The sequence below is a fragment of the Motacilla alba genome, chromosome 3 (assembly GCF_015832195.1).
Source record: "Motacilla alba alba isolate MOTALB_02 chromosome 3, Motacilla_alba_V1.0_pri, whole genome shotgun sequence".
In the NCBI taxonomy this organism is placed as follows: Eukaryota; Metazoa; Chordata; class Aves; order Passeriformes; family Motacillidae; genus Motacilla; species Motacilla alba.
Window position 1 is genome coordinate 41540570 of NC_052018.1, and position 21947 is coordinate 41562516.

Sequence of the window (21947 nt, forward strand, 5' to 3'; positions counted from 1 at the left end):
TGCTATTTTGTTTTCCTGCATGAAAACTTTTTTCATACCTGATTAATGTTCAGCCAGTCAGCAAGGTCTCTGGCATTTGCTAAAGCAGTGGATAAACCAACCACTCTTACTGGCTTCTCAGTGTGAGATGAGATAAAGTTTGTTCGAGACACAATGACTTCCAACACTGGGCCTCTCTCATCCCCTAGTAAATGAAAAGTAAATGGAAAAACAGAGAAAAAGGAAAGGTTCCAATGTCAAGAAGTATATTCACATCAAAAGTACCAGCACACTTCAAATTTAGCAGTGATTCTGATCAGAAGCTGTGAAACATGCTCACCTAGAAGATGGATCTCATCTATGATGAGAATGGCAACTTTCTGTACATAGCTTCTGTTCTGCCAGCTTCTGCTGACACCATCCCACTTCTCTGGGGTAGTAACAATTAGGTCAGCTTGGGCAATAGCTCTCATATCAGGAGTCACATCTCCTGTCAATTCTACAACCCTGTAATCAAGAAGGACAGAGGCTTGGCTTTACAACATCTTAATGTTAAAATATTTACACCTTAACTTAAATTCTTAAAAGAGGAAAGAAACAAAATTAAGTGAAGTCATTTTCCTTCTTGTCAAATAAATTTAATAGGATTTTCAAAATTGTTTTAAGTAAATAAACATGCCTCTTCGTTTTCCTAGTAAATACTGTGTAAATATCAAATACCATTCCTTTAGCAAAACCATATAAAAAGAAGAGGAAGAATATGAGTCCCAACCAACAGTTAGGTCTTCAAAATGAAGATAACATAATACTGGTATGATGTAATGTGAACCATAACCATCCTGTCTGTGACAGGATGAAAGCTTTCATGGAGACTACCAAGCTGCTGCCTGCTGTTCTTCATAGATCTCTGGTTTGAATAATAAGGCTAAACTGCAGTGTGCATTGCATTTGTTGGTGAAGGTCCATTAAGACTGGTGCAGAGATTAGCCTTAGATAACTTTTTGAAGAAGATTAGCAGATTTTTTTCCAATTGTTTGCAGCATTTGCAATGACCCATCATTTTAGACGGATCCATTATAATGGGTTTTAGACATTTCAATGACACATCCTAAATCCAGCTGAATATCAAACAAAAATTCTTTAAAGTAACGTGCATATTCTGTTAAAGGTTATAGTCACAAGTAATTGTAAATTAAAAAAAAAAAAGAAATAGTAGCATAAAATATTTTATCTCATTTCTGTGCTAACAACAGGAATATTACTGGTAATTTCATGGACACAGAGCAGCATCTCTTTCTTTTGTGGTGTGCTTTGAGCTTAACTTAGGAAAAAGACTATATTTGCAGAAGGTGAAGGCCCTAAATAATGCATCCTATGCATAAAACTTTTAATTCAGGACACTATAATTTTGGAAAGCATCAACATGACTGATATACCTTATAGATCATAAAGTAATGGCTGAAGTCCAACACCTGGGAAGATCAGCAAGAAATTAATGTTACCAAGGAATAAAATTATATTAATTTATATATGAAGGACATAGTGTGACTACTATTACACAGTTCATGCAAGTCCTGTATGTTCCTTACAGCTGAGGTTTCTAAGGAGAGCTTAGTTTGACTTACATTTTCAATTTCCATGGATACCGTGGAGTGAAATCTGAGCTTTGTATTTTTTTATACTGACAAGGAAGGAGAACGAAAATAGCTGGGTATCAAAGTGTATCCCTTTCTTAGTTCTGATTTTGATCTATCACTTTTGATCTATCACTTTTGATCTCAGTTTTGATCTATCAGTGACTATTGATAGAACTTTTCAAGTACTAGAAATTTGAAGGACAGTATAAAACCAAAACCCTTTTTGAAATACTCATAAGTATTTTGAGATTTTACTCATACTAGATGAGCTGCTCTTTTGTTCCTCATTTCTCTGATTAGATAAGGAGAAACATACTTTTTACCAAGCTTTTCTTCAATCCTAACTTTCCAGTCCTCAATCCTCTCACGGACGAGTGCTTTCAAGGGTGCAATATACACTGCCTGCAAAAGAAAAGGCACAAAACTAGAAGTAAAGCAAGACACCTTTATTAAAGTGCACCTACAACACATGGTATTTTTGAGATTCGAACATACTTATAATCTATAAAATAAATGAGGTCTGAGTCCCTGAAACGACCTACCAGAGGATTATATTTAAAACAGACATAATGCCTGAAAATAATGTTTTTTTTTCCTGAGCAATTAAGAATACTCAGATAGGGAATAATTTCTTGAAATTATTTATCACGCCTTTTAAAATCCAAAACCCACGTATGTAAATAATGGTTTTTGTTGCCATGACTATAAAATCTGCACGTTAACATTCTGGAACAGAAATAATCCAAATTTCTGGCAAGCAATACCTTACCTGATTTCTAAATTATTATTAAATTATTAAAAAAATACCAATTAAATAAAAAAGCTGATTATCTTAAGCAAAATGTCATAATATTTTTCTCAAAGAAGCCTGCAGTGCGGAGGGAAATATGCTTACGTGTATAAAACATATTTATATGTTTATAGATTTATGGTTAAAAATTCTAAAGCTCTTGAACAATGAAGAAACTGCTACATGAAAAGTTCACATACATTCTTTAAAATATATAGCCAGGCTTCCAGTTTTATTAAAATCTAAAAGATGCATTCCTTTGAGAACTGGCCATTTTTTATGTCGCACAGATAAGTTGAAAGCGTATGAGTGACTTGTTTATCTCACTTGGACTAAGAAATTGCATGAAGATATTTAAATTCAAAAATGATTAAGGAAATTATGCATAGAATTTCTGTTAATAGAAAGGTTATACTTTTTTTTTAAATCTCCCAGTCAGATACAAAGATTTTTGAAAGCTAAAATGTGGTTAACCAAGACAATATGGCTAAGCTGAGAAGCAGATATATATTCACTTTGAAAACAAAACTCCAAAGGGTGAGTTGTTCAGCTTTTAGGCAATTTAAGACACAGGGGGGAGCTGGAACAGAAAATTGGCTTGTAGTAATTAATTGCAACTTATTTGTTTAAATAATAGAGAGACTGGGCTAGCTGTATTCACATGGAAGGGAACTAATAGCTATAAAACAGTACCACTGCTAGTAGAAGAAGATTAAAGCAGGAAATGCTGTTAAGTAAGGAAGAAAAGGAAATCCAGCGTGCCTGCATGTCATTTTTGTAGATTTAACTCTAGCTGTCAACTGATTAAAATAAATAGTTAAAATAAAAGCATAATGTACATAATGCACTATCATTTTGTATCCACACACATATAAATTGGAGAAAGTAAAATTCAGTTTCCCATAGTCTTCTTCTAGACTCTTTTATTACTGAAAAAATGCTCATAACAAAATGATTCTAGTAAACCTATTTTACAAACCTTTGATGTGGGATACTTGTTAAAAACTCTAAAGATGGCTAATTCAGCTGCAACTGTTTTTCCAGAACCTGTAGGAGCTCCAAGAAGAACATTGCAGTCTGTGTGATAGAGGGTATGGAATATTTGTGTCTGAATAGGGTTGAAGTGTGTGAATTTGTACAGGACTTCATATTCAGGATGTCCCAAGGCTGTGACAGGCAAAGGCTGAAGATCCAGAAGCTCTAAAACCACAAAACAATAGTAAGTAGATGACAAGAGATGCCATGCCATGACATTACATAGCTTGTTATGAAGACAAATATATAAACCAGTAATTTAGTGAAAAACAGTTTACATTAAAAATGTTTTATGCAGTATCTCATATGACAGGGACTACACATTTGGGAAATTGCTCACTTTGATGACAAAAAATGAAAAGTTGTTTTATAGCTCTGAAATAATACTGCAAGTAATTTTTAAAGTACTCTGATAGCTGCGAACCAGCTATTGGCATATTAATCTTTTTCTTATACCTGTTTTCTTTTTATCCACTTGTAGTAAGTTCTAAACTCACTGTATTAGATCATATGTATGTCCAGCTTCTTATGATAACAGAATGTGGAGTATTTAAAGTTCAAGGGAAAAAATCTATTTAGGAAGGAAGAATTCTTTGGAGTTTCCAAGTTGATGGAGTAATACAAATCAGATGAGTACAGCTAAATTTTGCATCTTATCCTTTAAAAGTATAATTAAAGACATAATCTTAATAAATAAACAAACAGCTTTTCAATATATGATTCTCAATATATCTTGAAGGCATCTGCTATCCAAAGAATTAGAGATTGTGGAATTTGGAAGATGATATATATAACCAGATTGGATTTGGAATCCTACCAAATTAAGGAGACTGCAGTGATTCTGCTATGCAGATGCTTGCTTTGAAGTTTGGGTTTGGTTTTTTTTTTGTGGCTGGAGGTCTCCTTGTCTTTTCAGGGTGCTTCACATTAAGGTATGATATGGGAGTCATAAAATCTACTGAGGCAATGATGCCTAATATTCTTCACATGCTTTTCACTGATACCTTATGGCTGTTTTATCATTCCCACTGAAACAGTGATTTCTTGGGCTCTGTTGAGGAGAAAGAAGGGTTTTTTTGCCTAGCAGAGCCTCTACATACTTCGTTGTTGAGTGGGAACCAGATGGGAATTGAAATCAATTACCATAAATCCTGGAGTCTCCATAACTGGTGATGTGTAAATATCTTTCTGTTTCTTCTGAATAGTAGTCAGTGATCAGTCAATTAGATAAAAAGGTTACACATGCTTTTCCAGACAGTGTAGGTACAGTATAACAATAGCTAAACACTTCACAAACACATGTGAATTTGTGCACGCCAAAGGACAACGCTGTATGAGAACTGTGCATTTCTGAAGGCACTCAGCAGACTGCTAGATGAGCCAAATGTAATTACAGAGGAAAGGTTTTACAATGACATCAGTCCCAATGAATGTATAAAGCAATTTATGTATCCAGAAAAAAAGAAGCAAAACACAAACATATGCTTCTGTGCCAACTGTTAAAAAAGAAGGGGGAGGGGAGGGCCACGACTTGATGAGACCAAATGTGATGTTCAGTGCTGTAACTGTTCTTGCTATGATAAACATTTCTCAGCAAAAATAGGAAAATGTTTCATATTTTCAAAATTTTCATTGTTCGTTCTTTGCTGAATACCATTTATTAGACAGTCTAAGATTATTTTTAGCCAGTCCCGAGGAAAGGTAATGCTTGCAAGCACTAAGGTAAGACATATTGTAACACAGAGATTTGCTTACTTTTGTATGGCAGGTTCAGTTTTCTTATGGTCTATAGAGAACCTGGAGTAACTAAAAGGCTGGTGTTATACTGAGATGAAACCAAAATTCCTGCATTTTGTTCAGGAATTGGAAAGCTTAGAAAGCTGGAGAAGAAATATCACAAAGTGAAATTCCATACATTTTTCTCCAGCAAAGCAGAAGTATGAGTCTTATTGCACTACCACAAAAAAAAAAAAAACCCAAACAACCAACCAAACAACCAATATGAGCAATATCAATTAATGCAAAATGATCAAATTTGAAGTTACCTGTGTGGGGTGGATGTCTCTCTGGAAGAATCAAATGTTGAAAATTTATGATACATACAGCCTCTGCTCCTAACCATCTATCGGACACAGCTCGAATGTAATATTGAGAAGGAAGAGGTTCAAAAATTGGGATTGTGAACACCAGCAGCTGAGGCTCTTTAGTGATGACCTAGTGCAAACATGTAGAGAATAATTACTGCACAGAAAAATCAGTACCTTGAAAAATCATAGTTTGCCTCACTTCCATAAGCATTGGTAACACAAAACAATAGAGTACGTGTGCAAATATTTACATCTTTATAACATATTTTACTGCCTGGAATGAATTTTTTTCCACAGTCTTCCAAAGATAAAAAATAAGTCTGGCTCTTCATCTTGTTCTTTAACAGACAAAACACGTACAGTCTTTCTATATCACCTGAAAGTAACTGTCCCAACAAAGGAGGAAGAGAAAAAGGGACATTTGAGCTTAGAAAACATTGTTGTGGAAGTCCAAGATGATCAGGTACATCTGAATTTGAAAGCTGTACTGCTGATTTGAAAATCTGCTTAGGCCAAAATACTGTTTGACCTAAAAAATCCACATCTGACCAACTTTGTTTTTGTCTTGCTGTGAGATCCTAGATGAAGTCCATTACCTGTTTCTTTTGAATGATGAAGTACTCTGAATGATAAATGTGATCATTAGTAGGATCTTCCACCCAAATCCACCAGGGCTCTCCAACACTGCCATGTACCTTTATGAGTAGAAAAGATAGCTTTGTTTTAGTTCTCTGGGTTTAGATTCTCTGGGTATGCTAGAAATAGTGGATGTATTTCTAAATTACATAGGCTCATAAAGGAATACAGAAGTACAGAAATCAGAGGTAACAGAAAAACAACATTTTCAATCAGAAGATACTGCCTAAAGATTATGCTTCAATAAGGGTATATATATAATACAAATGGGCATGATACAAATGCAAGGTAGTGCCTCAACTGTTTATAAATTCTCTTAATTCCAAGGGTTCCCTCTAGGCTCCTAGGAAAGAACATGTTCTCTTTGTTCCTCCCTGTACTTTTGCCTTTAGGTTCTGTATAGAAGATTGTCATTTGCAGCTATCTGCTCATTTTTCAGTCACAAACATTCTCTCAGGAAAAAACTGGACACTGAGTTGTGATATTGCTCTCGTCTCTCTCATCTCTCTCCTCTAGAGAGATACAGCAAGTGCATTCAGAAGGCTGTAGATGTAGCCATTGTTACAGGTGAAGTGAGAAGAACATAAACAGAGCCATCACTTGATGATTTCCCTGCCACCTGGCAGCATGTCTTTTTAAACCTAGACTTTTGTTTGCTTTGTTGTGTACCTTACTTTGCAATGCCAGCAATGCCAGAAATCATAGCTAGGTATGATGCTAAATTAAGATTTTTTAAATTTCTTTGTCAGAATAAACAACCTTTGCCAATGTACAAGTATTTTACGTAAATATTTCGGAAAATAAGAAAAATGTATGGTAAAGGAGTATGGAAGACATACTAGTAAATGAATGCAGATTTCTGGTGTTTCTGATGAGGACTGTGATAAGTTGCAAAACCAGGAGATGAAAAAAAAGTTGGAATTTTTCCTAAACGTAACAGAAAAAAAGTCAAAGTGCATAGTTGCTTCTAATGGCAATTTTAATGCTCCAGGAATCTGGTATTGATTCACACAGTACACATTATTTTCAGCATAATTCATTACTGTGTCTATGTCAGAAAACAGTCTGTACTCGTTTGTGAAGACAAAACTATGCACAAAAATAAAACTAAGGTGCTTTTCTTCCTTTTTTTATACTACAGTTGCACAACAGACAAATAGATGGACAGTCATTAATTTTTATTACATTTGAATTTCTCTTGCAGCTTCATTGGGAACTGAAGCAGTGAAACTGCTGAAATTACTGTCACCTGAAATTACATGCAGGTGACATCTTGAAAAGTGACAGTGAGACTAGTATTTCATCTGGGTTTAGGAGCATTTAAGAGAGATAAGAAGAACTAAGGAAGGCAATTAAGTCCAAAGCTCAGAAAATTAACTGTAATAGCAACCTAATTTTGGAAAGTCCCGTGCAAAAACTGCATGGGGTAAGCAGGGCAATCTGGGAACAGGAAACAACATCTTCTCCAGCAATGATTCTCAAGGACTGGGGAGCTCTTAAAACTGGCACATACCTGTGCCTGTATTTTGGGCAACCATCACCCTAAAACTACAGGTTGGATATATGACTCAGCTAGTTAATACTATTTGCATTCTGCATCTCTGCTGGACTCCTGGATGCATTAAGGCTTAATTGCTCTGTCTGGGTATGTTTATAGTCCTTTGCTTCTAACAATTGAAAAAAAATCTGGGATTTGGCTCACACACTTTTACTGAACTTAAGGGTTCCCTGTACTGAAAACTAAAGATCAAGCTGATGTCTCACAAAAACATCTCTTTCTCTTGTAACGTCAAGCACAAAGTTTGTGATGAGATCATCATAGAATTAATTATCTGGGTAAAGGAACAATCTTAAAACCATGAAATGTTAGCCAAGCAGGGTATTTCAGCTAAGCATGGCATTTAAAGTTTTCATAACTGGTTTTATTTGATTCCTGCAGTGCTTTAGATAGGTTTTTTTAGCAACTCACTTTTGTACTGAATACAGGTATACTGGTAAGTTTCTACAGCCATCTGCTGAGAAGCTTGTTAAAATAATGTGATGATAGAGAAGCAGTTTCAAAGTGTTTTTGCTTGAATTTGAGACAGCTATTCATTTCAGAGACTATTAAAATTTAACAGCTTTAGTTATTTACTGTGATAGAAGCTTCATTTGCAGAAGAAACAGGAAAATCAACACCACATTACAGTAATAAAAAAAAGAAAAATAAACTTTTCCAAGTTTTTATGATGACCAATAAATAAATTCGCATAAAAAGATCTCCATAAGCTTAATTGATACATCAATCACAATGTTTCAAAAGCAATCATGACAAAAATCGTGTAAAGGGATCATGACAGAAAATAGACTTGTGACAAACTTTTGCTCTAAATTTAGAAGTTCAGAATCAAAACAACAGTATAATTTGTGGGGACCCCTTTCCAACCTGTAAAGATATAGAACCTAGGTTTTTTAGAAAAACCTAATAATAGATTGAGAAATTACTTTGTATTAAGATAAAGTTTAATATGAAGAACAGTAATTTTTTGTCTTTAGCAGACTAAAGGTAAAGTGGATGAACTGCACAATGAAAACTTGTTTCAATCCTAAAAAGTAATTCTTTCTTTTCCTTCTGAAGTATTGCACGTAAATAATTCAAGTTAGGAATCCATTCAAATATTTCTTCAGTAAATCTAGGTGGCAAACAAAATCAAACTTTCTATATTTTGATTGCTAATATCCCATTTATAAGGTAACTTGAAACTTCCACAAGAAATTAAACCACCTTTCATCAGGGAAAATAAATTATAAAGTAATTTAAATATTTGTGGAATAAAACACTCATTTAATTATGATTAAGGTAAAAATTGTAATCTAAGGGATTTTAAAATTAATTTTTAATAAAAGAACAGATACTTTAAATAAAAGAACAGATATGTGGATACTTAAGATCCACATTTCAAATAATTTATCTTAAGCATAAATTTACTAAGTCTAAAAGAAGAAAATTATGTTTGCCCATGGAGGTATCTTTCTTCCCTGCAGAAAGTTTCAGAAGTAACAGCAACAATACAATGCCCCCATGTGGACATTTATGTTTCATTTAGATTTATCTCAAATGTATTTCTAATGAACATATTCTGAATCAAAGGATGTGTGTATAGCTAAATGTGAAACTGGTACAACTCCTTTCATATAAATTTGGACTAGAAAATACGGATGAACATAATTCCAAATGTATCTCAGGGTTTTTTTTGTTCAGATGAGTCCCAGCAGAAAAAGGCACTGATATTGTAAATGTATATTGGTGAAGCCAGGAGGAACAGGAGAACCTGGCATACATGAACTGCATTTCAAAGCTTTTCTGTGTTTGACATTCATTCATAGTTCAGAGAGCCATTCATGTCTCCCTTTTTCTTGCATGTCTTCCTTTCGGAGCACATAACTCTAATCTGTGTGTGACTGCTGTAAATATTCAGTATTAAGCATTTGCCACAACGTGTTATACACAGCCCAATCTTACATAGCTTAACAGAAATGAAAAGATGACCATTGCCTGCTTTCTTCAACAACAGTCATAAAGATCTTCCCATTCCTATTATCAAATTTGCTTTTTAGCTAAAATAAATGCTTTTAAAAAAATCCCAAAAGCTACGGACATGCAGTGATCATCTCCTTCACTGAAACTAAACTAATGCTTCTTCTCTTGCCTCGTCCTCCCTCTGTTTTTACCTGGTCATTCCAGGTGAAGTCAGGAGCGATGTTCAGCCGAACTCGGAGCACAGTGCGGGTGATTGGCTGGATCGTTGCTTCCATTATGATGGAGGGTATTTGATGGACACACTGTTTTACCTTTAACCCAATTTTCACATGATGCAGCATATGACCTGACAAGAAAACATCAGGTGTAACGAATTCGCATTTCCAGGAAAAAGCATACAACTCTGACTTTCAAATAGGCTTTTAGAGAGCAGTATTATTGCTTGCTTGTTTTGCTCCAGGGTACATAAATGTCTGACTCTCTTGACCTAGCATGTCTGAATATTTTGTAATACTTAACTTGAATTAGCAATTTAGAGCCTTGAAAAATCAGTATTAACCCCCTAGCTGGCTATAACTAAGGGGTTAAAATAACTATTAAGAATTCACACTGAAAATATTGTGTCAAGCTAGTTCTCTCTCCTTCACTTATATTTAGACCAGGCTCTTATCAAGCCATATCATTCTTTTTCAGAGCACAAATACCAACTTTTTACTTAATTCAACTTCTACAATTTCTGCGTAGTGACTCAAAGCAGACAGAATGCTTTTCATAAAACTGAAAAAAGGTACTTAATAGGTTAAAAATGCACGCAAGTAAACATCCCACAGCAGCTCTGATCTGTGAGAATATACCAGTGTGTAACTGAGACAAAGGAAAAATTAAATGTTGCAGTATTTTTTTATTTTCTATTGTAATCATGGTAATTAGGGCAATAAAGTGATTTTATTTATTTAGAAAAATGTCCTACTTGTATTTTACAGCTCAAATCTCTCTTCCCTTGCTCTTCATTTTGAATATAAAACAAAATATGCAGCAGTCATTTCTTTTTTTACTGAAATTATTCCACCTTCTGGCTTATTTAGGAAAATATGGTTTATTTACTACATTTTCACTGAAATTGTAATGTAATTATGTGGAGCATAATATGTGGCTCTATATTATGTGGAGCCACATATGTGGCTCTGTGCATACTTATCCATTAAAAAAAATTCAAAAAATTCAAAAAAGGAGAAGTCCTATTATTTTCATAATGTGCAAAGTGAGAAGGTGATACAAACCTTTCCTTACAATTACAAGACATCTATGAGCACAGCATCTTGAAACTGGTATTTTTTATTGATACTGACTTTCCCTTTTCAGTTTTTCTTATTTAACAAATTGGCAGATAGATTTGTCTCACACAGGTGTTTATACTCTAAAGTAATGAATGGTGACCTTGCTTAAGAATCAAACCCCTAACTAAAGGCTTTAATACATATTTAATCAGTTTAATTTGTTTGGTAAAACAATTGCACCTCCAATAAGTGGGTTATTAAAACCAAACCCCTTATGATGGTACACTTGGATGATACATGCAGTGTTTCAGCATACTTGCACAGGGACTAGCTTTTGCAGTTAGAGGTAAAACTTCAGAAATCATGTTAAATAAAGGCAGATGACAAATATTCTAAGATATGACTCAAAACCCCCATTTTAGTATCACGGCAAAAATCACTTTATCTACATGTGTGAGATGAACTGTGTTTGTACAGGACAGCACTGATGTCCTTTTACAGTTATGTGCTAGGGGAAAATAAGGCTCCTCTCCCAAATTTTACAAAATATGATAAAACTCTTCCTCCTTAAGCTCTCTCCTTTTTCTTTTTAATAGTCACATTATGAGAAACCATCAATGGCATTTAAGAAATATTTAAACTCTCTGAAAAAAAGCTAATGAATGAAATAGGCATGTCTTAAAAAAAAAGATTATTCTAAAATGTTTTTCATCTGCATTCTGAAAAAAAAAAAAAAAAAAAGGGATGGTTTATCTCAGCTAGCACAGTGATTTCCTGGCTTTCTGGAAACACCATGGTTACACTGCAATAGCTCATAGATTGGTGTTGATCCATTCATGGTACCCTGGAATCCAGGATCTGTGCACACAACATGCTCTCCACCCATCTGATGCTTTTGTCTCTCCCTAAGCCATGGGCTGAATTAGCCAGCTAGCTCCTGTCTTTGTTACTCTATCTCCTCTATCTCCAAGGTCTCCATAACACTTAAAAAGCAAGAAACACTAACACTGAAACTAGCCCTGTGGGGTAAGAAAACAAGGCAGTGCCTGGAAGGTTGTGCCTTTCCTCATTTCAACACGGCTTAGAATTTGAAATAAAAATACGGTGGCTTCCTTCACACACCTCAGAAAGAGAGGCCAGACAGGAGGAAGTGTGCCAAGCAACTACCTCACAGAGATAACACAGATCAACTTTCTCTGATATTTATAAGGCTGAAGAACATGAAATATCATTATGTAGGGTCAGCAGTGACCTATTTTTACAGTCAAATCCCATGTCTCATCTACTTTCCAACTAAGTTAATATAAACCAGAACCAGACAAATTGCAGGTATTTATAAATACATTTCCATCTTCTCAGTACTGGTTCCAATACACTGAAGGAAGCAAAACTGGTTTTGTATTTTTACACAAAGTATCCTGCTTCTCAAGTGGGGGTATGGGGAGAAAGAACAATTAAAAAAACCAAACCCAAACAGAACAAAAACTAACAAAAAAACTCCCCACGAACTAAAAACAGCTCCACAAAACCAAACAACAACAACAAAATAAAAAACCCACAAATACAATTAATGGAAAAGAACACTAAGCATTAAAAGGCATCACAAATACACAAAAAATTAATACTGAATTAAAAAGTGCTATAACACTTCTGAATAAAAAACTATAATGCTAGCATTTCAAATAAAATGCAATGGTTTTAATACATTAAACATTACTATATTAAAATGCACTTAAAGTAAGCATCTAGAATTTTGTCATAGTCTTTTAGTTTAACTTATTAAATGAAAATATAGCATCTTATTCTGCAAACTTATACATATTTATTTAACTCTTTTCAGCCTAGATTAGGCACAAAGTTTTCCAAGCTAGCAATGTAGTACTCCTGCAAATGAAAGAAATATTAAGTTAGATGCGACAGCTTCTAAGCAGTGAGTATAAATGGTATTTTTATTCTAAAATTAGATTTTTTAAAAAATGGCATTTTGTTTATCAAATAAAACAAAATGTTGGTAATAGCAGGTGCAAATGAAGTCCAGATAAAAAAAATACACTACAGGAAAAGAAATACATTACAAGTGAAATGCATTACATTTTTTTTTCGACTTCAACCAGCTGGTGGGCAGTTTATGCACAACAGTTTATACAGACTTACTGGAAATTGTCATTATGTCTATCAGTAGGCTTGTGGATTTTCTCATTATTGGACTGTCAAATCCTTTAAAAAATTCCATTAAGGTTTTGTTGCAGTGACACCAGTGACAATGAATTCTCCATGTTCAATGAAAATTAATGCAGTCTTTCAGAAGAAGGCCATTTACTGATAGCATACCTGGATGTAATAATCTGGTTTTATTCTTTTTCATGTTAATAGTTAAAGAAATAAGGCCACATTGTGCCAACTGGCAAAAGTAAACAGATGCCTTTTATAGTAGTGTGTTACGTAAGGTGGCAAAAAGGGAAGCACACAGGTCAACATAAATATGCATATATACACATATATACCTAAATACTTATCAACAGACATCTCCTTTCCATCTGTGTTCTGTGACTACCAGGACATGGGCTGTCCTTATCCTCAGAGCTGTGCCATTTTACAAGCTGTGGAGACTGGAAAAACCTTCTTTATTGGACAAACCATATTAATGTGTGGTATGTGTCTACATGGCTTCCAGACCAGAGTGGGAATATTGATGCATGGCTCAGATTTAGTTCTTACTTGCCCATTGTTTTCTAATGGTTTAAGCAGATCAGCCTTGCTGGTTTCTCACCTATTTCATCTTTTCTCATGTCCTTCATCTTGTCTATGGTGAGATTCTTCTCCTCCAGCTTGGAGAGGACGGATGGTGGTAGCACTGAGAACTGCCTCAGAGGGCTCACCCAGCCCCAGAGCCGCTTGTCAATGACTTTGCTGAGGTTCAGTAGCCGATAAGTCATGGCAGGCCAACGTTTCCTCAGGGCAATCTCAAAAAGAGCTCGAACAATACGAGCTGCATTCTGGAAAGTGAAAAAGAAAAAAAAAAACAACCAAAAAAGGCAAAACTGTTGTAATTCTCTCAATATTCTTTGTAAAATGAAAAGGATCCCATAGACTCATCTTTGACAAACCATAACAATAGATTTTTCTTTTCGAACTGATTTCAAACATTTTTGAAAACTATTTTTTCTATCACTGTCTAGTGGCATAACTACCTCATGGCTACATTCTGAAATTATGAAAAGAAACATGTGCAACCAATTAAAATTGTAGTGTTAGGTCTGCCATAGAACTTTGATCACAGTTATGATAACATTATGAAGTTCTAAATTTATTGTGTATCAATCACTTCTGAAGCAAATTCACTTAATGTACCCCCCCATAACAGACACCTGAAAATTCACTTTATATGGAAATTCCAGTTTTGTTATTTTCTAGTTTATGTTTCTGTAATAGCATCCCATCTCACACTGAATTTCACAACATTTGCACAGAAGCTTAGCAGCAGTGAATGTTTAAAAACATTTACTATATTCTGAGAATAATGTATAACCAAACTGTACAAATATGCTTTGGACTTGGAAAAATAATTATTAACATAAGTTTGAATGAGGTCAGTCTTATCCTGAAAACCTAAGTTATGGTATTCCTTTCATAAACTTTTCAAGCTGTATTATGAAGCTATGCTTTTTTAAAGTTTTTTTTTTTGCCCTACCAGTACTATGTCTGGATTAGGAATTATGTTCTTGATTCATTGAATAGAATATAATCATTCCCTACTGGCTCTGCTATGCCAACGGGAATAAAAAATAGAAAATTATTTGGTTGTGATAGGAAGCATATGTTACTAAAGAAGCACATTCCTCTTACTTAGGAAGGATGAAAAATTTTCTTAATACTCACTATCCAAGTGAAAAAAAAATCAACACTTTGTAGCACTGGTTCCATAAGTACAGTTTATGAAGATATGAGAAGAAGACCATGTTGCCTCACTAAACATGCTATAAATGAGACAGACAAATAAAAGCAATCGCCTTGAAAGCAAAGATTAAAAGGATCCTACTGAAAATGATTTTGCTGTGCAAGTGCCACAATTTTTATGATGTGAACAATCAATTCAGCATTTTCTCATTTATACTCATACGTGCTACAAAATACAAACATTTCTGAAAAAGCTTATGCTATTATGAAAATGTTGCTAAAGACTATGTATAATTTTGAATATTTAAATCTCATCTTTAGCACCAACTAAATGCAACTTTTAGATTAACTCTTTCCAAAGCAGTTTTGTAAGGATGAGACAAAAATAATTCCATGCAACATCTCTGCTGACTATATAATATAAAAAAGAAGAGTGAGAGCGAGATGGGCTAAAAGGTACCATATTTTAGGGTCACAGTTGTCTAAATAGATCTCTGTGTCTGTCGCCCTCTGTACCTGCCTATGTGTGGTAACTAAACATGCTGTGTTACAATCAACCCTTGAGGTGTCAGATGAAGCCAACAAACAAATACATAGACTGTTATGTCAATCTGCACATTTTTTGCCAGATTACATCTAGCAACAGAATTACAATAGCATGTCTTTCGTGAGTAAACCAAGGTATGTGACTCAAACACAAAATATGTTTTGCAGAATGAAGTATAGAAACACACAAAGCATAAAAATAGATTGCAGCAGTTTTTCCCATTTAGAAGAAAATCCTGAAATTTAGAGAATATAATTTCTGTGCAATCACAGTTAGAGGAACTAAATAAAATAAGACTACATGGGTACTACAAACAAAAAAGGGCATTCATAATTAACAAAACCTGCCATAGTGTCCCAAGGTAGCCTTTCGCAAAACTTTTCTGCTGAAGCGTTATAGCTCACATGCATGCACAAACACAAGGCTCTGATTTTCAAAGAAACTTGCACAAAAATATATGAAAAAGATGCAGATCGGGGACTACTTGTATAATTGTAAATATTTGGGAGAATTGAAACAGCAGAAGTCAGCAACAAATATGTAGAAAATACTATTTTTACCTGTGCAACATATGCAGAATCTGAAATAAGGGAGAAGCTGTCCATCTCCCCTCTGCTGATGTACGTTTGAAGCAGGATATTAATTTTTCCATAATTGTTTTCCACACCTCCTGGAGCAGGAAGTTCACAGAAATCATTTAGTAAGGTATCTAGCTCTTCTATTTCTTCTTCTCTTACCTACAACACAATTACACATTATGAAGAGGCTGAAGCAATTCAATGAAAATTTTTACACTGCCATCAAATTTTCCTTATAATATAGTTATATTACTTTTAAATGGAGTCTCTAGTTTTAAGGAGAAAAAAAAGAAGAAAAAAAGCAGAAAATCTACATCTTTCACAATGTAGCTAACAGACCATAATTGAAACTATCTTAATAGGGACACAATTACATTTTGTTATTCCTCACCATCTATTAAGGTTGCCATTGACATACAAAAATTTGATATGCCACAAAAATTGAATCTTGTGACCTTGCCATCCTTCAGCTGATGAGATTTTATTTTTTATTTGACCAGAGTAAAACTTCTGTCCATGTGGATTAGGGCAATCTTGAATTAACATTAAATGTACTCATTACAGCTACACAGTTTGCATGTGATATAATACATTTTTAAACTCAAAACTGTGAAGTACTATGATTCATCATATTAAAATTTTCACTGTTAATAAGATTAAGTCTTAATATGAGTAAAGAAATATTAATATCTATGGTTTGAATAATGCATAACATTTCACATTCTAACTGATGACCCTTACATGGCAAAACCAGCATAAATCTGCATATTCTTTGACTTACTGATAGTCTGTTAGTGTAAAACTTATTTGAAGAGGGTAAATGTTTGGTCCCTGCAGGGAACCATCTGAAAGTAATTTTCATTTGGACCTGACTATCTGACATGCAAAAGACCCTAAGACAATTGGGTTAAAATCCCCAACTTTCTAGTGACTAGTCCCACAGGAAAGAAAGACATGAAGCACAGAATCATCATAAATGACTCCCCTTTCAGGGGAATATTACGCTCTGCTAACAACAACATTTTTGATAATTTTTTCTGCTCTTGCGCAGCGCAAGTACAGGTCTTATCCAGATCTGTATTTCAGCTACTGGTAAATTACATATCTTAAAATTCAGAATTTTTAAAGGCATTATGAGAAAATGATTAATTTATCAAAAGTCACCATTTCTATCACACAGAGGCGCAAATCCTGAGCAATTATTGTGAAAATCAGTTATTCATTTTAACATTCGGAGCTGCACAGCAAATGAATCACAAAAATCTGGAAATGACGGTGCACTGATGCCTTACCATATAAATCTGAGAAAGTAAACTAGAAAAACTGTGCTTTAGTCAAGAAGCATCACTACTAACTTTATTAAAAATACAGAAACATATCACATGATATTTTCCATATGCTTTCCTTTTAAATATTAAATTACACTAAATTTAGACCTAGTCAAGCATTATCACTATCATAAAAAAAACCCCTCTAGCTTGGAAAATGTTCCATGTATGACTGTGAAACCTCACTGCTTATTATCTTCTATAATAGAAGAGATTACAGCAAAATAGAATTCCTCCATTAGATAAAGAGACGGTAATACCCAGACAATGTGTGCAAATATGTAAATATGTAGATGGTGAGGGATTCACACTGTCAGCTCACAGAGCCAGGTGAATGAGAGCCAGCTTTGATCTGCAAGTTGTATAATTGTGGTAAAATGGCAATGAGCCCAAGCTAACAAACCCTGTGGAGTCTGGCTCGTACCTCTGTGAGATGGAAGCATGGGCAAACAAGCTCATGCCAGCTTGAAATGCATTGCCTTGTGTCCTACCCACACGGGAGGCAAAAAGGGAGGTTGGAATTGAACTGAGTACAATAGAACAGTAATCTTCTAGCCCGAGTAAAATCTGTCATGACAACTTTCTAGATTTCAGATTTGAATTTATGAGAATTTATCATTCTGCCAATCTAATAATGCTCCCTACAGAAAATATATCAGAGTTCACTTCAGTGAGTCCTGCCTCATTCCTTATAAAGCAAACTGTTCAGGGAGACATCCAGTAATGCCTTAAACTTCAAACAGAGAAACTGTCTCATCCCTCGGCACACTATTCAAATGGACACTTGGCTTCACCTGTTAATAATTGAAGAGCTGAAAAGTTCTTAAAAGCATTTAAAAGAATTACTCAAAGATCTATAACTGGCTATTAAATGTGCTCTACAGTTCAAGCTGAACTACGTACAAATTTGAGCGAGAGCATATTATGTTTACTTAGAAAACATTTTATAATGGTGCTTAGCATTTAACAAAACTTGTGTCTGTAGACAGTATTTATGGAGTAAGTACTACAGAAGTGTCTAGCTTCAAGAAATTCTTTAACTTTACCTTTATCTGTTCAAACTCTTCAGCTTTTGATACTATAGCAAGAATATCGCCTTCAGTTTTATGAGCATCAAACAATTCATTGAAAGTCTATTAAAAATAAAAAGAATTGATTTGTCACTGAAAATAAAAATACACATATAGCAGGAAACAAAGAAACATTAGCCAAGAGCTTAAAAGCATATAAGGCTAAAATGCAAGTTATTGGAAGACTGGGGTGATGCAATTTAAACAGGAACAAATTCCATAATGACATTTCAGCAGTTTCAGAAAAACAATCCCTCCCACTGCCTTGGCCACCCCAAAATCGGGAGACATGCAATGTGGCCACTTAAAAAAAAAGTCTAGGACATATCTGACTGAAAAAGTATGTGAGACTAATTATACATAGTGACAGTATACAGTTAAAAATTATTAAAGCTGAGTCTTTAGCTTTTATTCGAGAAAAACACTTATTTGCTAAGAAAGAAAATATTTTCAGTCGAATGTGTACATCAAATCAAGTTTCTAATACTACAAAATTTTGTACATGTTTTCAACACAATCTGATTACAGCACCAGAAGTTGTTCAAGGTTGTCAACATGATAGGACTTTCTCCCAGAGAAGGTCATCAGTTATCAGACAGTACAATGTACCAATGGTTGCACACAACATGAATATCAAAATGTTTCTTATAATTCTTCTACAGAAGTCAAAAAGCTGATAGAAATTTCAAATCTCACCTCACAGTGAGTCTAAATTTTCAGTATTGCTTGATATTTAGTTTCTTTCTTTTTCCTGTTTCCTCTCCCCCCATTTCAGTAAATATGATTTGAAAATTCAGTGAACAAATCAGCTACATATTCTGTAATATCTTACAACTATTTTAGGCATATGTTAAAAAAAGAAGGAAAAAACCCTCCAGAAACGGGACATCATCTTTTACCTCTATAGTATTGTATTTAATATAGTAGTGGCTGGCAGTTCTGCCTAAATCTGTTGAAGAAAAAAAGCCAGTCCGTTCTTCAAAGCGAATCATGCGAGCTTTGTCCAGTTTTCTGCCAACTTCAATAACCAATTGTTCTCTGTGCTTTTCTAGACCTGGATCCATCTAGACATGAAACACACACATTTATTTGAATAAAATAAGTATTAAAGATATAATTTTCTTGAGGTAATCCAGTCACACAAAGTCAAAAATCTGATAAAATGAAGGTACAGTTATTAAATCATAACTTTCTTAAGATCTCATTAATAACAGTTACATTGACATTACTGACCAAAACCTGTATGTACAGGACAAAATAATCAGATTAAAATTTATTTTACAAGTATTTGGGACTATCCTTACAATGGAGACCAATACAATTTATGAAACAGTAGTATGATTATGAAACAAATTTATATTGAAAATTTTGAAAGATGTTTTAATGATAACATATTTTTCATTGAATTATCATTACTGTATCATTTCAAAAAAACATGTCATCTTATGGCACCTTCTGTTTATGAAAATGGCTGAAGATATACCATCCTGTGTAGCTGACATGAGGATGGCTTTAATAGCATTGATAAAAGATTAAGCTTCAAATTGCACGGCTTAAATGTTTCCTAGCAAAAAAACCTTTAACATCCCCAAAAGCCTTTGGTATGTTAATTGGGATATTCTAATTAGTGAGTTACAGATGTACAGTAACATTCATGTTAAAAGCACACCAAGGAGCTTCCTGCGCCCAACATCACTTCTATTTATATCAAAGTTCAGGAACTTGGACATTTTGTCCTAATAATAATGCACATTATCTCATTAGTACATAAAAGGCTGGGCAAAGCTCCCATCTGAGTAGGACTGCTGTATAATTGTGTGTTTCCACATCAGGCACCTGGGATACCCACACTGACAGGGATGAGTGAAAAGGAATTCATGGTTATGTTAACCTTCTGGTATACACACCTGAGATATGGCTCTAATTACACAAGCAATAATTAGTTTTAAGGACTGAAACACTGTTCTAGTCCACAGGCAGTATTCTTATTTCAGGGCTCGTGTATAGTTCAGATTTCCACAGAATAAGTTATACCAGCCCTCTGGGTAAATCTGAAACAGAGATACATGGCCAAGACAGCAAAAAGGAGCAGGCTTTAAGAATTGTGCCTTGGTTTGCTCTGGTTTTCCCTGGGCCAGGATTCAGTTTCACCTTTGTGCAGAAGTACATCATCTCACGGTTGGTGAAGCTGCAGACAAACGTAGTCATCCCCACAAAGCAGCTGGAGACTAGTTCCTAACATTCCATGTTTGCCAGTTACCCTGAAGCTGTTTCTCCTTAGTTATGGCTTGCCTTAGTTTCATGTCAAAAGCTAAGACGGCAAAGGTCTAGACTCTAGACTTCTTTTCTCAATAGTAAGTCATGCATTGAGGTCAGATTTCAGAGTAGAGTTGGTCAAAAAACAGTGATCTAGATGCCACATGTTCAAGATTTTTTAAAAGTATCATGGAGGAAAAAATTAAAAAAATACCAAAATTACTCCCCACTCCTTTGCCAGTCCAAAGTACCTGCCAATCTTTTGCCTTACATAAAAGCTGAAGCTGCAATAGCACACTGACATTTTTACAAAGTTTTAACTTTAAAGGAAAGGTCACCAACTTGAAAAAGCTGTGAAACAATATTTGAGTTTAGAGAATCCATGGTTAGCACCCTTCCTGTTGAACTTGCATAATTAGAAATCCTCAGAATAAAGGATCCAGCCTAGAACAGCTTTAAGCCATTCTCTTTCAAATGAGCTTTGGCATGTCCACAGTAAGAAATTGAGCAGGTCTGGAGTATGCATATGAAAATTTAAAAGATAAAGTACATTACTATTCATTATAAAGTACATTATTATCCACATTGCTTTCCTCTAACTTACTGAGAGAAATGCTGGGCACAAGTTCCTCTGATTTTTATATCTAGACATAAGTTTTATGGTGGTAAAAAGCTCTGCTTAACTGTGGGAACACCAAAGAATGGAACCAAAAAGAAGAGAAAATAGACAAAGAAGTTTTTTTAATCCAGGCGCCTTTTCAATGGAACCCCAGAAGTATGAGGAAATGCCTGTAATTCATACTACTGGCTTCACTAATACAACATTTGCATATGCTCCACTTTTTCCTTCCATTCTTCATTTTCTCTTGCTGCTCATTATCAATTTTGGCCATTTTCATGAATCAGTAAGAGGCATTATTGGAACTTGAAAAATCCCAAATCAAAGCAGTGGACCTGCAGTAGCTCGCTCCTGGGTGTAGCCCAGAAAGATCCTGGAGACAACATATGGGGCTCCAAAGACGTGCACCCTATTGTGTGGGTGCCCTGAAGTATAATTTCTGGATGTGGTGAGTGCCAGTGGAAAGGGAATGGGGAATGAGTTTCAATAATCTCAGTCTCATCTAACAACTAGGAAATGTGATCCACGAGGGACGTAGTGATTCTGAATGGGTAACACTGTCAGTAAAAACAGACCGAAACTGGCATACTGCAATTACTAAAGTACACTAAGACACCAATTACGAAAATTGGATACCTATACCCAGACTGGTCTAGCTGACCAAAGTTTTGCTTATACCGGCACTAGAGCA

General features: G+C 34.7%; 1 protein-coding gene across 5 annotated transcripts in view; it reads right to left on the bottom strand.

Annotated features, from left to right (window-relative positions):
- The window catches only part of ASCC3 (activating signal cointegrator 1 complex subunit 3), a 249137-nt gene that overhangs the window by 68598 nt on the left and 158592 nt on the right, over positions 1 to 21947 (bottom strand). For all 5 annotated transcript variants that reach the window (XM_038133665.1, XM_038133663.1, XM_038133661.1 and 2 more), the window contains 11 exons: positions 19281 to 19445; positions 18358 to 18444; positions 15966 to 16142; positions 13732 to 13957; positions 9876 to 10030; positions 6125 to 6223; positions 5487 to 5655; positions 3386 to 3606; positions 1933 to 2018; positions 320 to 486; positions 39 to 184 (listed from right to left, as the gene is read on the bottom strand). In XM_038133665.1, the coding sequence (XP_037989593.1) occupies positions 39 to 184; positions 320 to 486; positions 1933 to 2018; positions 3386 to 3606; positions 5487 to 5655; positions 6125 to 6223; positions 9876 to 10030; positions 13732 to 13957; positions 15966 to 16142; positions 18358 to 18444; positions 19281 to 19445 (1698 nt within the window). The remainder of the gene's footprint in view (positions 1 to 38; positions 185 to 319; positions 487 to 1932; positions 2019 to 3385; positions 3607 to 5486; positions 5656 to 6124; positions 6224 to 9875; positions 10031 to 13731; positions 13958 to 15965; positions 16143 to 18357; positions 18445 to 19280; positions 19446 to 21947) is intronic.